Source organism: Haematobia irritans, chromosome 5, assembly GCF_050003625.1.
Source record: "Haematobia irritans isolate KBUSLIRL chromosome 5, ASM5000362v1, whole genome shotgun sequence".
Taxonomy (NCBI): Eukaryota; Metazoa; Arthropoda; class Insecta; order Diptera; family Muscidae; genus Haematobia; species Haematobia irritans.
In genome coordinates this window covers 145,406,575-145,420,292 of record NC_134401.1, presented here as the reverse complement: position 1 = coordinate 145,420,292, position 13,718 = coordinate 145,406,575, and the positions used below count along the sequence as shown (strand labels likewise).

The window sequence follows — 13,718 nt, the reverse complement described above, 5'->3', positions numbered from 1 at the left end:
AGAAATAAAATTTTGGTAAAATTTTCTATAGAAATACAATTTTGACAAAATTTTCTAGAGAAATATAATTTTTACAAAATTTTACATCGAAATAGAATTTTGACAAAATTTTCTATAGAAATAAAATTTTGAGAAAATTTTCTATAGAAATAAAATTTCGACAAAGTTTTCTAAAGAAATAAAGTTTTGACAAAAATTTTTAAAGAAATACAATTTTGACAAAATTTTCTATAAAAATAAAATTTTGGCACAATTTTCTATAAAAATACAATTTTGAGAAAATTTTCTATAGAAATAAAATTTTGACAAAAATCTTTATAGAAATAAAATGTTGACACAATTTTCTATAGAAATAAAATTTTGACACAATTTTCTATAGAAATAAAATTTTGACACAATTTTCTATAGAAATAAAATTTTGACACAATTTTCTATAGAAATAAAATTTTTACCAAATTTTCTTAGAAATACAATTTTGAAAAACTTTTCTGTAGAAATAAAATTTTGACAAAATTTTCTATAGAAATAAAATTTTGACAAAGTTTTCTAAAGAAATACATTTTTGACAAAATTTTTTAAAGAAATAAAATTTTGACAAAATTTTCTATAGAAATAAAATTTTGACAAAATTTTCTATAGAAATAAAATTTTGACAAAATTTTCTATAAAAAGACAATTTTGACAAAATTTTCGATTGAAATAAAATTTTGACAAAATTATCTATAGAAATAAAATTTTGACAAAATTTTCTATAGAAATAAAATTTTGACAAAATTTTCTATAGAAATAAAATTTCTACAAAGTTTTCTACACGGACAAAAAAGACTATTTTTCATATGTTTGGGTGTAAAAATTATATGTTTGGAACTCAATTTTTTTAACACAATATTTTTAAGTGCAAACAGATAATGTTCATAAACTAGCATAACATGTTTGGGACATATATGTTAATATGTTAGAACATATTATGTTTGGGAAATAAAATGTTAGTAAATATAATATGCTTAGATGCAAACATATATTAATTTGGAAATGTCCTATAAACATATATGTGTTTAGAAAGAGAAACCTAGAGAGTATGCTGCAAGTAATATAATGGAAGTAACCAATTGGCGCTTTAAAAATATATCCACACAAAACAAAATCATAAACATTTTTTACTACCAGTGTATGCCCTAAGGTGAAACATAATATGTTTGAACAATACAAACAATGTTTTGTTTTGACCAATCCTGAAAATATATATGCTTGAAGCAAAATGTGTTTGGGGTATAGAGAAATAAAATTTTTACAAAATTTTCTAAAGAAATAAAATAAATAAAATTTTGGCAAAATTTTCTATAAAAATAAAATTTTGAGATAATTTTTTATAGAATTAAAATTTTATCACAATTTTCTTTAGAATTAAAATCATGACAAAATTGTCCATGGAAAGAAAATTTTTGACAAGATTTTCTATAGAAAGAACATTTTGGACAAAAATTTAATAGAAAGAAAATTTTAACAAAATTTTCTATAGAAAGACAATTTTGACAAAATTTTCACAAAAATTTTCTATAGAAATAAAATTTTGAAGAAAAAAATTCTATAGAAATAACATTTTGACAAAATTTCCTATAGAAATACCATTTCGACAATGTTTTCTAAAGAAATAAAATTTTGACAACGTTAAAAAAAAAATAAAATTTTGACAACATTTTTTAAAGAAATAAAATTTTAACATAAATGTTTCTATAGAAATAATTTGAAAAAATTGTCTATAGAAATAAAATTTTGACACAACTTTCTATAGAAATAAAATGTTGACACAATTTTCTATAGAAAGACAATTTTTACCAAATTTTCTATAGAAATAAAATTTTTACAAAAATTTTCTATAGAAATAAAATGTTGACAAAATTTTCTATAGAAATAAAATTTTGACAAAAATTTCTTTAGAAATAACATTTTGAGAAAATTTTCTATAGAAATAAAATTTCGACAAAGTTTTCTAAAGAAATAAAATTTAGAAAAAATTTTTTAAATAAATATAATTTTGACATTTTCTATAGAAATAAAATTTTGACCAAATTTTCTATAGAAATAAAATTTTCACAAAAAAAATTTTCTATTGAAAATAATTTTTTCAAAATTTTCAATAGAAATAAAATTTTGACAAAATTTTCTATAGAAATAAAATTTTTATAAAATTTTCTATAGAAATAAAATTTTGACAAAATTTTCTATAGAAATAAAATTTTCTATAAAAATAAAATGTTGATAAAATCTTCTATAGAAAAACAATTTAGAAAAAATTTTCTATAGAAATAAAATTTTGACAAAATTTTCTATAGAAATAAAATTTTGACAAAATTTTCTATAGAAATAAAATTTTGACAAAATTTTCTATAGAAATAAAATTTTGACAAAATTTTCTATAGGAAAAAAAATTTAGACAAAATTTTTTATAAAAATAAAATTCTGATAAAATTTTCTATAGAAATAAAAATTTTCTATAGAAAGACAATTTTGTCCGAATTTTCTATAGAAATAAAATTTTGAAAAAATTTTCTACTATACAAATAAAATTTTAAAAACTAAATTTTTTAAAAATTACATTTCATTTTTATAGACAATTTTCTATAGAAATAAAATTTTGACAAAATTTTCTATGGGAAAAAACTTTTGACAAAATTTTCTATAGAAATATTTTTTAGGTATATTTGTGGTAAGATTTTCTTCAAATTGTGGTTGATTTTTTTTTGTGGCACGAGTGGTAACCGTGGTTACTACGCATTGTTAAAGATCAAGCCTTGCCGGCTTCAAATTTTCTCCTCTAGAGCCACCAAAATGTAAAAATGATTAAAAATTGTGTTGAGTGAAAAAGTCTCTACATTGTGCCCATACGCGCCTACAAGACGCTAAATATTAGATAAAAACTTACATGTAGGGAATTTCCCCTACTTCTGGCAACACTGGTCGCAATACGATTGATTTAATGGAACTTCTTTTTTTGCCAAAATTAAGAACGACAAAGAACATCCTAATGTTCTTAGACTTAATGTGGTTCTAAGTTGTAGTCACTTATCGCGTTAAAAATATTCCAGACATTAGACAGACGCGTTTGTTGTCTTAGCATTTCCGTCTTCAAACAAAACATAAATCTTCCAAGATACCACACACATTCCATTCCAAACACATTCAACTCAAGAAAAAACATTGAAGAACTTATGCCACCAAAAAAAAAACAGAAGAGTGAAATGTATTTACATCCACTTTTAAAGACAGTTAAATAAAAAAAAACGAATAACCAAAGAAAAATAGGTTGGCAAATATAAAAATTCATAACAATTTAAAAAAATCTACACCAAAAAAAAAAAAAAAAGAATAGCTTTTATAAAAGTGAAAATGTTAGCTCAACAAAGGTATGTAATTTCCCAAAGTACGAAATGTTTTAAAATTTAAAAAAATAAACAAAAGATACAAAACCCTCAAACTAAGTCTTGGCCTATATTTGAAACATTTTGTATTTTAAATCTAAAGATTCAACAATTCAGTTACTTTAAAAACGATTTCTTTAAATCAAAAATATTTGTCTTTACTTTACTTGATCGGAAATCGATATTTCAATGTGTTACAAACTGAATGACAAACTTATTATACCTCTCGTCATCCTATGGTGGTGGATATAAAAATATTTGGTAAATAAATTTTTTAAAAATACTTTAGTACAAAATACAAAATACTTCTATTCGGCACAAAACCTAACCCATTTCGAGGATTGAAATTAAAAAATCTCTGCTATTTTAACAGGTATTTTTTTCTACAACAACAGACAAAATTTTGAGCATAAAAATCACGCACAAAATGTTCAACCATCATACTAATGTTTCTGGCAAACCCCTCTAGTATTTCTTATGTTGGCAGAAGAGCTTGTTTTAGAAATATATTTTTTTTTTTTTGAGTGTACTTCCAGATTCCCAAAGTGAGACCAAATATCAAGCAAAAAAAATTGGCGTGAAATTACTTTGATTTCATTTCCAACTTTTTTCTTCGGTTTTTCTTCTTAACCCTAAAGAAAATTTGGAGGATGATGAGCTTTAGCGAAAAAAAGTGTAACATTTAACCCTTGAATGTGACTGGGATTGGAGCACAAAAAAACCAAAAGAACAAAAATCTGTTTTTCTATGAAAATGGAGTGGAGTAATTCCGTATGTTTCCGTTAGGAAATCATAATTCATGGCATTTGCCAACAAAAAAAAAATAAATAAAAACCCTCTCAGAGAACCCTCCTCTCCCCAAATGAACTTCTCTTGAAACGAATTAAAAAACATGGAAAAAAACCCGGAAAAGCCAAGATAAACACATACGACGCGGCTAAGTTCATTTCTTTTGGTTCGAGAATAACAACGAGTGGCCAGCAAAGTAGCTTTTGTATTTTTGTCTAATTGTACCAACTAGGAATTGTGTTCTTCATTAAGTCGTAAATTAATTCCAAAGAAAATCCTAATAAACGACGCTAATTTGTCGGTCTTTCGAAACACTTAGGGTTCGAAGGAATAAAGGAACCAATTCAAATGGATAAGGAATACTTAGCAGTGGGGGGGGGGGAGGGGGAGATGGGTCTTGGGAGTATGTTTTGGTGGTTGGTCATTTCTTTAACATGCTTTGTTGGACACACAACGTGATAACATTGAATGGATTGAGAATAGAGCAAATGCCGGGATAAGCTTAATTTTGTGAAAGTGGTAATATCCCCTTCTTTGATGTATCCTTTCATAGTGGGATAATTGCGATTATTTGAAGAAAAATATTTGAAGCGGTTTAAAGGAGAATTTTCTAATGCCAGACAATTTGTTTTGTTCTTGGCAATTCGTTCGCTGGCCATAAATATCAGTCAAATGAAGTCTTCACTGACACATGGACCTAAATGCAAGCCCTCGAGGATACGTATTTTCCAGACGGATTGAAAAAAACAGGATCATTGATGGTTCGACTTACCTCTGTGCCTTGTACTTTTAGTTTCATGTGATCCTCGCGTGTAGTTTTACCATCTTTACGTTTTTTCCAGCAATAACCATCACGTCGGTATCGTACTTTTTTGCGAGAATAAAGCAGTAGAGAGCCACTTTTTGGTCTGAAAAGAAATAAAAATATAAAAAGCGATTGGAATAAAACAGGTTATTCGGCGATAAGTTCGGCCAGGCCGAATCTTATGTACCCTCCACCATGCATTGCGTAAAAACTTCTACTAAAGACGGTCATCCACAATTGAATTACTTGGGTTGCGGCCGATGGCAAGGCATCTTAAAACTTCTTAGATCATCTTCTAAATTGTAAGTTAGTCCATGCAGGATATATAGTAGACAAAAGAAAGGTTGATCAAATACGTATATATTCAGTTCTTGACCGGTATATATATAGGAAAGAAATAATTACGAACCGTTATGAACTTTTGCGCGGTAATTACACAGAAAAAAATTTCACGAAAAATTTTCCAATTAAAATTTTAATTGAGTTTGAAAAAATATTCAAAGCAAAAAATTTAATTGAATCAACAATTTTTTTAATTGAAACAAAAATCAATCAAAACAATTAATAGTAGCAATTAATTTTTTAATTGGATCAATTAATTTTTTCATTGACCTTAAATAAATTTTTTAATTGATACTATCATTTCTGTGATTGAAGACATTTCAATTAAAAAATTAATTGGATCAACTAATTTCGTAATTGAATAGGAAAAAATTTTTTTGTGTGTATAGAGCCAGAATTGAAATATGGGGGTCGCTACATATGGGGGCTATATATAATTAACAGGTTGTCTGATAAGTCCCCAGTCTGACACATAGATGGCGTCGCTAGTGTTAAATGCATATTATTTTTATATAGGACCAACCTTCAAAAGATTCGTGTCAAAATTTGACGTCTGTAAGTCAATTAGTTTGTGAGATAGAGCGTCTTTTGTGAAGCAACTTTTGTTATTGTGAAAAAAATTGAAAAAAAAAGGAATTTCGTGTTTTGATAAAATACTGCTTTCTTAAGGGAAAAAATACGGTGGAAGCAAAAACTTGGCTTGATAATTAGTTTCCGGACTCTGCCCCAGGGAAATCAACAATAATTGATTGGTATGCAAAATTCAAGCGTGGTGAAATGAGCACGGAGGACGGTGAACGCTGTGGACGCCCGACGAAAACATCAAAAAAAAATCCACAAAATGGTTTTGAATGACCGTAAAATAAAGTTCGATCGAGATAGCAGAGGCCTTAAAGATATCAAAGGAACGTGTTGGTAATATCATTCATAAATATTTGGATATGCGGAAGCTCTGTGCAAAATGAGTGCCGCGCGAGCTCACATTTGACCAAAACCAACAACGTGTTGATGATTCTGAGCGGTGTTTGCAGATGTTAACTCGTAATACACCCGAGTTTTTCCGTCGATATGTGACAATGGATGAAACATGGGAAACATGGCTCCATCACTACACTCCTGAGTCCAATCGACAGTCGGCTGAGTGGACAGCGACCGGTGAACCGTCTCCAAAGCGTGGAAAGAATCAAAAGTCCGCTGGCAAAGTAATGGCCTCTGTTTTTTGGGATGCACATGGAATAATTTTTATCGATTATCTTGAGAAGGGAAAAACCATCAACAGTGATTATTATATGGCGTTATTGGAGCGTTTGAAGGTCGAAATCGCGTCAAAACGGCCCCATATGAAGAAGAAAAAAGTGTTGTTCCACCAAGACAACGCACCGTGCCACAAGCCATTGAGAACGATGGCAAAAATTCATGAATTGGGCTTCGAATTGCTTCCCCATCCACCGTATTCTCCAGATCTGGCCCCCAGCGACTTTTTCTTGTTCTCAGAACACAAAAGGATGCTCGCAGGCAAAAATTTGGCTGCAATGAAGTGGTGATCGCCGAAACTGAGGCCTATTTTGAGGCAAAACCGAAGGAGTACTACCAAAATGGTATCAAAAAATTGGAAGGTCGTTATAATCGTTGCATCGCTCTTGAAAAGAACTATGTTGAATAATAAAAACGAATTTTGACAAAAAAAATGTGTTTTTCTTTGATAGACCGGGGACTTATCAGCCAACCTGTTATGAACACGAGTCTACCAAAAATGGCAGATTTTTTAGTGTTTGGTAGATTAGTAGAATTCTTGATGTTTTGGAAGATTTTCCAAAATATTCCTCTCCAACTATGAAAAGCTTCATACATTTTCTATAGAAATAATAATTTGACAAAATTTTCTACAGAAATAAAATTCTGACAAAATTTTCTATAGAAATAAAATTTTGACAAAATTTTCTATAGAAATTATATTTAGACAAAATTTCCTAAAGAAATAATATTTTGACAAAATTTCCTAAAGAAATAAAATGTTGACAAAATTTTTGTATAGAAATACAATTTTGACAAAATTTTCTATAGACATAAAATTCTGACAAAATTTTCTATAGAAATATAAAATTCTGACAAAATTTTCTATAGAAATAAAATTTTGACAAAATTTTCTATAGAAATATAAAATTTTGACAAATTTTTCTATAGAAATAAAATTTTGATAAAATTTTCTATAGAAATAAAATTTTGACAAAATTTTCTATAGAAATAAAATTTTGACAAAATTTTCTATAGAAATAAAATTTTGACAAAATTTTCTATAGAAATAAAATTTTTACAAAATTTTCTATAGACATAAAATTCTGACAAAATTTTTTATAGAAATATAAAATTTTGACAAAATTTTCTATAGAAATAAAATTTTGACAAAATTTTCTACAGAAATAAAATTCTGACAAAATTTTCTATAGAAATAAAATTTTGACAAAATTTTCTACAGAAATAAAATTCTGACAAAATTTTCTATAGAAATAAAATTTTGACAAAATTTTTATAGAAATAAATGTTTGACAAAATTTCCTAAAGAAATAAAATGTTGACAAAATTTTTGTATAGAAATAAAATTTTGACAAAATTTTCTATAGAAATATAAAATTTTGACAAAATTTTCTATAGAAATATAAAATTTTGACAAATTTTTCTATAGAAATAAAATTTTGACCAAATTTTCTATAGAAATAAAATTTTGACAAAATTTTCTATAGAAATAAAATTTTGACAAAATTTTCTATAGAAATAAAATTTTGACAAAATTTTCTATAGAAATAAAATTTTGACAAAATTTTCTATAGAAATAAAATTTTGACAACATTTTCTATAGAAATAAAATTTTGACAAAAATTTCTATAGAAACTATATTTTGACAAAATTTCCTATTGAACTAAAATTTTGACAAAATTTTCAATAGAAATTATATTTTGATAAAATTTCCTAAAGAAATAATATTTTGACAAAATTTCCTAAAGAAATAAAATGTTGACAAAATTTTTGTATAGAAATAAAATTTTGACAAAATTTTCTATAGACATAAAATTCTGACAAAATTTTTTATAGAAATATAAAATTTTGACAAAATTTTCTATAGAAATAAAATTTTGACAAAATTTTCTACAGAAATAAATTTTCTATAGAAATAAAATTTTGACAAAATTTTCTACAGAAATAAAATTCTGACAACATTTTCTATAGAAATAAAATTTTGACAAAATTTTTATAGAAATAAATGTTTGACAGAATTTCCTAAAGAAATAAAATGTTGACAAAATTTTTGTATAGAAATAAAATTTTGACAAAATTTTCTATAGAAATATAAAATTTTGACAAAATTTTCTATGGTAATAAAATGTTGGTAGATTATTTTTGGCTCGAGTGGCAATCGTGATTTTGCAGTGATTGGCGATCGGTTTATTTGGGGGCTATATATAACTATAGATCGATACGAACCAATTTTTGCATGGCTGTTATCGGCCATATACTAGCGCAATGTACCAAATTTCAACCGGATTAGATGAAGTTTGCGCCTTCAAGAGGCTCCGGAGGTCAAATCTGGCGATCGGTTTATATGGGGGCTATAAATTATGGACCGATAAGGACAAATTTTTGCATGTGTGTTAGAGACCATATACTAATACCATGACCAAATTTCAGCCGGATTTGGAGAAATTTGCTTCTCGTTGAGGCTCCGCAAGCTAAATCTGGGGATCGGTTTATATGGGGGCTATATATAATTATGAACCGATGTAGACCAATTTTTGCATGATTGGTAGAGACCCTATACCAACACCATGTACCAAATTTCAGCCAGATCGGATGAAATATACTTCTCTAAGAGGCTCCGCAAGCCAAATCTAGGCCCATTTGCAATACCATCTGACCTACATCAATAACAACTACTTGTGCCAAGTTTCAAGTCGATAGCTTGTTTCGTTCGGAAGTTAGCGTGATTTCAATAGACGGACGGACGGACATGCTTAAATCGACTCAGAATTTCACCACGACCCAGAATATATATACTTTATGGGGTCTTAGAACAATATTTCGATGTGTTACAAACGGGATGACAAAGTTAATATACCCCTCATCCTATGGTGGAGGGTATAAAAATTAAAAATATATTGTGTTTTTTTTTTTTAGATGCTGACATTGATTAAAATGGAATTATTCTTTTGTGTCGATAATGCAGAGTTTCTTTGTATCATTGGGGTGATAGTACACATGTTTAGAATCATGGCAATTCTTGATATCAAAAACATATCCCACAAACATATAATAATAAAAAATCATAATTGTTTATTACTCCTTTAAAAACACTTTGTTTTTATTTCTGTTTTAAAAATGGTTAAAAAATATTTAATTTTTGTTTATTATTATAGGGCTTTGTGTTGTGCTTTTCAAATCAAAGAGAGCCGTATTTATCAAACACGTGTAACAATAACCCAATAAAATTCCATCCATATTCTACTCCGTTTAATGGACTTGAGAGATTTCATGTATAATCTATTTTTGTTTTTTTTTTTTTTGCTTCTATTGAATAGAGGAAATTCTTATCTCATGACTCACTCACCTTGTCTTAACTTCTTTGGATTGCCATTCGTTGTGTTTATCAAAACTGATAAGAATCGCAGCAATTTCCTGAAAATACAAACACAAAAGACACGAAAACAAGGCGATTTATTAGTACAAAAAAAGGCCATACTAGAAATTTAATCTAAATTAATCTTAAGTCATAGAAAATAGGCAGTGATGACATGTGCTTAAGATAAGAGGATTTATTTATTACGACTAATTGGTCATATATATATAGTAGAAGAAAAGAATGACGTAGAATGGAAAGAAAGACTTGCTATAGAAGAAAGTATAAACTTAGCAAAATCAATAAATTCGATGATGAATTAGATTTTCTTTAGGAAAACATTAATTCAGCCAGGCTGAGTTAGGGTTTCGATGAGGAAAACTTGAATTCAGCCCGGCTAAATTAGGTTTTCTTTATGAAAACTTTAATTCAGCTCGGATGAATTAGGTTTTCTTTGGGAAAACTTTTATTCAGCCCGGCTAAATTTGGGTTTCTTCAGGAAAACTTTAATTCAGACTAGCTGAATTTGATTTTCTTTAGGAAAACTTTAATCCAGCCAGGATGAATTAGGTTTTCTTTAGGACAACTTTAATTCGGCCCGGCTGAATTAGGTTTTCTTTGGGAAAACTTTTATTCAGCCAGGCTAAATTTGGTTTTTCTTCAGGAAAAATTTAATTCAGATTAGCTGAATTAGGTTTTCTTTAGGAAAGCTTTAATTCAGTCCGGCTGAATTAGGTTTTCTTCAGGAAAACTTTAATTCAGATTAGCTGAATTAGGTTTTCTTTAGGAAAGCTTTAATTCGGCCCGGTTAAATTAGGTTTTCTTTATGAAAATTTTAATTCAGTCCGGCTGAATTAGCTTTTCTTTAATTCAGCCCAGCTGAATTGGGGTTTCGTTAGGAAAGCTTTAATTCGGCCCAGCTGAATTAAGTTTTCTTTAGGAAAACTTTTATGCAGCCCGGCTAAATTTGGTTTTCTTTAGAAAAACTTTAGATGAATTAGGTTTTCGTTTGGAAAGCTTTAATTCAGCCCGGCTGAATTAGGTTTTCTTTAGGAAAACTTGTATTCAGCCCGGCTCAATTAAGTTTTCTTTAGGAAAACTTTTATTCAGCCCGGCTAAATTTGATTTTCTTTAGGGAAACTTTAATCCAGCCAGGATGAAGTAGGTTTTCTTTAGGACAACTTTAATTCGGCCCGGCTGAACTAGGTTTTCTTTGGGAAAACTTTTATTCAGCCAGGCTAAATTTGGTTTTTCTTCAGGAAACTTTATTTCAGCCCGGCTAAATTTGATTTTCTTTAGGGAAACTTTAATCCAGCCAGGATGAACTAGGTTTTCTTTAGGACAACTTTAATTCGGCCCGGCTGAATTAGGTTTTATTTGGGAAAACTTTTATTCAGCCAGGCTAAATTTGCTTTTCTTCAGGAAAACTTTAATTCAGATTAGCTGAATTAGGTTTTCTTTAGGAAAGCTTTAATTCAGCCCGGCTGAATTAGGTTTTCTTCAGGAAAACTTTAATTCAGATTAGCTGAATTAGGTTTTCTTTAGGAAAGCTTTAATTCAGCCCGATTATATTAGGTTTTCTTTATGAAAATTTTAATTCAGCCCGGCTGAATTAGCTTTTCTTTAATTCAGCCCAGCTGAATTAGGTTTTCTTTAGGAAAGCTTTAATTCAGCCCAGCTGAATTAGGTTTTCTTTAGGAAAGCTTTAATTCGGCCCAGCTGAATTGGTTTTCTTTAGAAAAACTTTTATGCAGCCCGGCTAAATTTGGTTTTCTTTAGGAAAACTTTAGCTGAATTAGGTTTTCTTTTGGAAAGCTTTAATTCAGCCCGGCTGAATTAGGTTTTCTTTGGAAAAACTTTTATTCAGCCAGGCTAAATTTGGTTTTCTTCAGGAAAACTTTAATTCAGACTAGCTGAATTTGATTTTCTTTAGGAAAACTTTAATCCAGCCACGATGAATTAGGTTTTCTTTAGGACAACTTTAATTCGGCCCGGCTGAATTAGGTTTTCTTTGGGAAATCTTTTATTCAGCCAGGCTAAATTTAGTTTTTCTTCAGGAAAACTTTAATTCAGATTAGCTGAATTAGGTTTTCTTTAGGAAAGCTTTAATTCAGCCCAGCTGAATTAGGTTTTCTTCAGGAAAACTTTAATTCAGATTAGCTGAATTAGGTTTTCTTTAGGAAAGCTTTAATTCAGCCCGGTTAAATTAGGTTTTCTTTATGAAAATTTTAATTCAGTCCGGCTGAATTAACTTTTCTTTAATTCAGCCCAGTTGAATTGGGGTATCTTTACGAAAGCTTTAATTCGGCCCAGCTGAATTAGGTTTTCTTTAGGAAAACTTTTATTCAGCCGGGCTAAATTTGGTTTTCTTTAGGAAAACTTTAATCCAGCCAGGATGAATTAGGTTTGCTTTAGGAAAACTTCCATTCAGCATGACTGAATTAGGTTTTCTTTAGGACAACTTTAATTCGGCCCAGCTGAATTAGGTTTTCTTTACGCAAACTTTAATTCAGCCCGGCAGAATTGGGAAAATGTAATTCAGTCAGTCTCAGTTCTTTATGAACATTTTAATTAAGCAATGTTTAATTATTTATTTTCCTATTATCTAATTTTTACAATTTGAAAAACTTTTTCGCTCCGACCAGGGGTTGAACCTGGGTTTGCTGGCACCATAATATAACGCCTTAGCACACTCAGCCACAAACGCCATTGAACATAAAGCGTCGAAAGGTCAATTCAAATGTTTGTGAGATGATCGTAATACGATAACAAGGAATAACATTCTAATTGCTTCTCGAGATGTTCTTTATTAGTATGAACGAAAAAATAAGAAAAGCAGGTTCAAATCTCACCAGCGGCAATTTTTTTTATCAAATATTTTTCTAAAAAAATATTTTTTTATGTCATGCATTGTTTTTATATTTTATTTCCGGCATATATTTTCGTATAAATATATTTTTTCCATTAAAAATCAACAAAGAAATAAAAAAGTCTCGTAATTTGCAAAACCTTCTCAAAAGAACTTCCATGGAAGCAAAAAAGTCAAACGGCACAGGTTCAAATCCCAGCGGGGATGAAATTTATTTTTTTTTCCTTTTTTATTAATTTCTATTTTTTTTAGTTTTTTTATTAGTTTTCTATTTTTTTTTTTTTTGTAAAATTTAATTGTACAAAATTTGCACTTAAAATAGCCTGATTGCTTTCTTTCTAATACTTGTCCACATGGACTGCATCGGAAGTAGAAAAAAATCATTGGGGGCTCCCAAGATGCGCTTTAGAAGAAATGTTTGTGCACTTGTCCAAAAGGACTGCATCGGAAGTGGAAAAAAATTATTGGGGGATCCCACGATCCGCTTTAGAAGAAATGTTTGTGGACTTGTCCAAAAGGACTGCATCGGAAGTTGAAAAAACTCGATGGGAGATTCTGGGATGGGCTTTAAAAGAAATGTTTGTGGAACAACTTCCAATTTTTTTTGCTGAGACGGGAAGATATTCATTAAAAAAATCCTTCAATGAATGAATTCCATTATAAAATATTTTTTAAAATATGGTAACATTTTAATCATTGCCCATAAAATACAGGCAAATATATTTGTGATCTATGAAGAAATTCTCTTCATATTTACTACACATTTCACCCTACATAAAAAACTCAAATTTGAGATAAGAATCATGGAAATGTTATCAGATAGTGGTTATATTCTGTTTTGCAATCGCAATCCAAGGTAACTTGAATGAAATGAAAACATAGACA

At 28.9% G+C, this 13,718-nt stretch overlaps 1 protein-coding gene across 4 annotated transcripts in view; it reads right to left on the bottom strand.

Moving 5' to 3' along the window:
* The window catches only part of Camta (Calmodulin-binding transcription activator), a 283,055-nt gene that overhangs the window by 39,177 nt on the left and 230,160 nt on the right, over positions 1-13,718 (bottom strand). For all 4 annotated transcript variants that reach the window (XM_075309042.1, XM_075309043.1, XM_075309044.1 and 1 more), the window contains 2 exons: positions 9,956-10,023; positions 4,981-5,116 (listed from right to left, as the gene is read on the bottom strand). In XM_075309042.1, the coding sequence (XP_075165157.1) occupies positions 4,981-5,116; positions 9,956-10,023 (204 nt within the window). The remainder of the gene's footprint in view (positions 1-4,980; positions 5,117-9,955; positions 10,024-13,718) is intronic.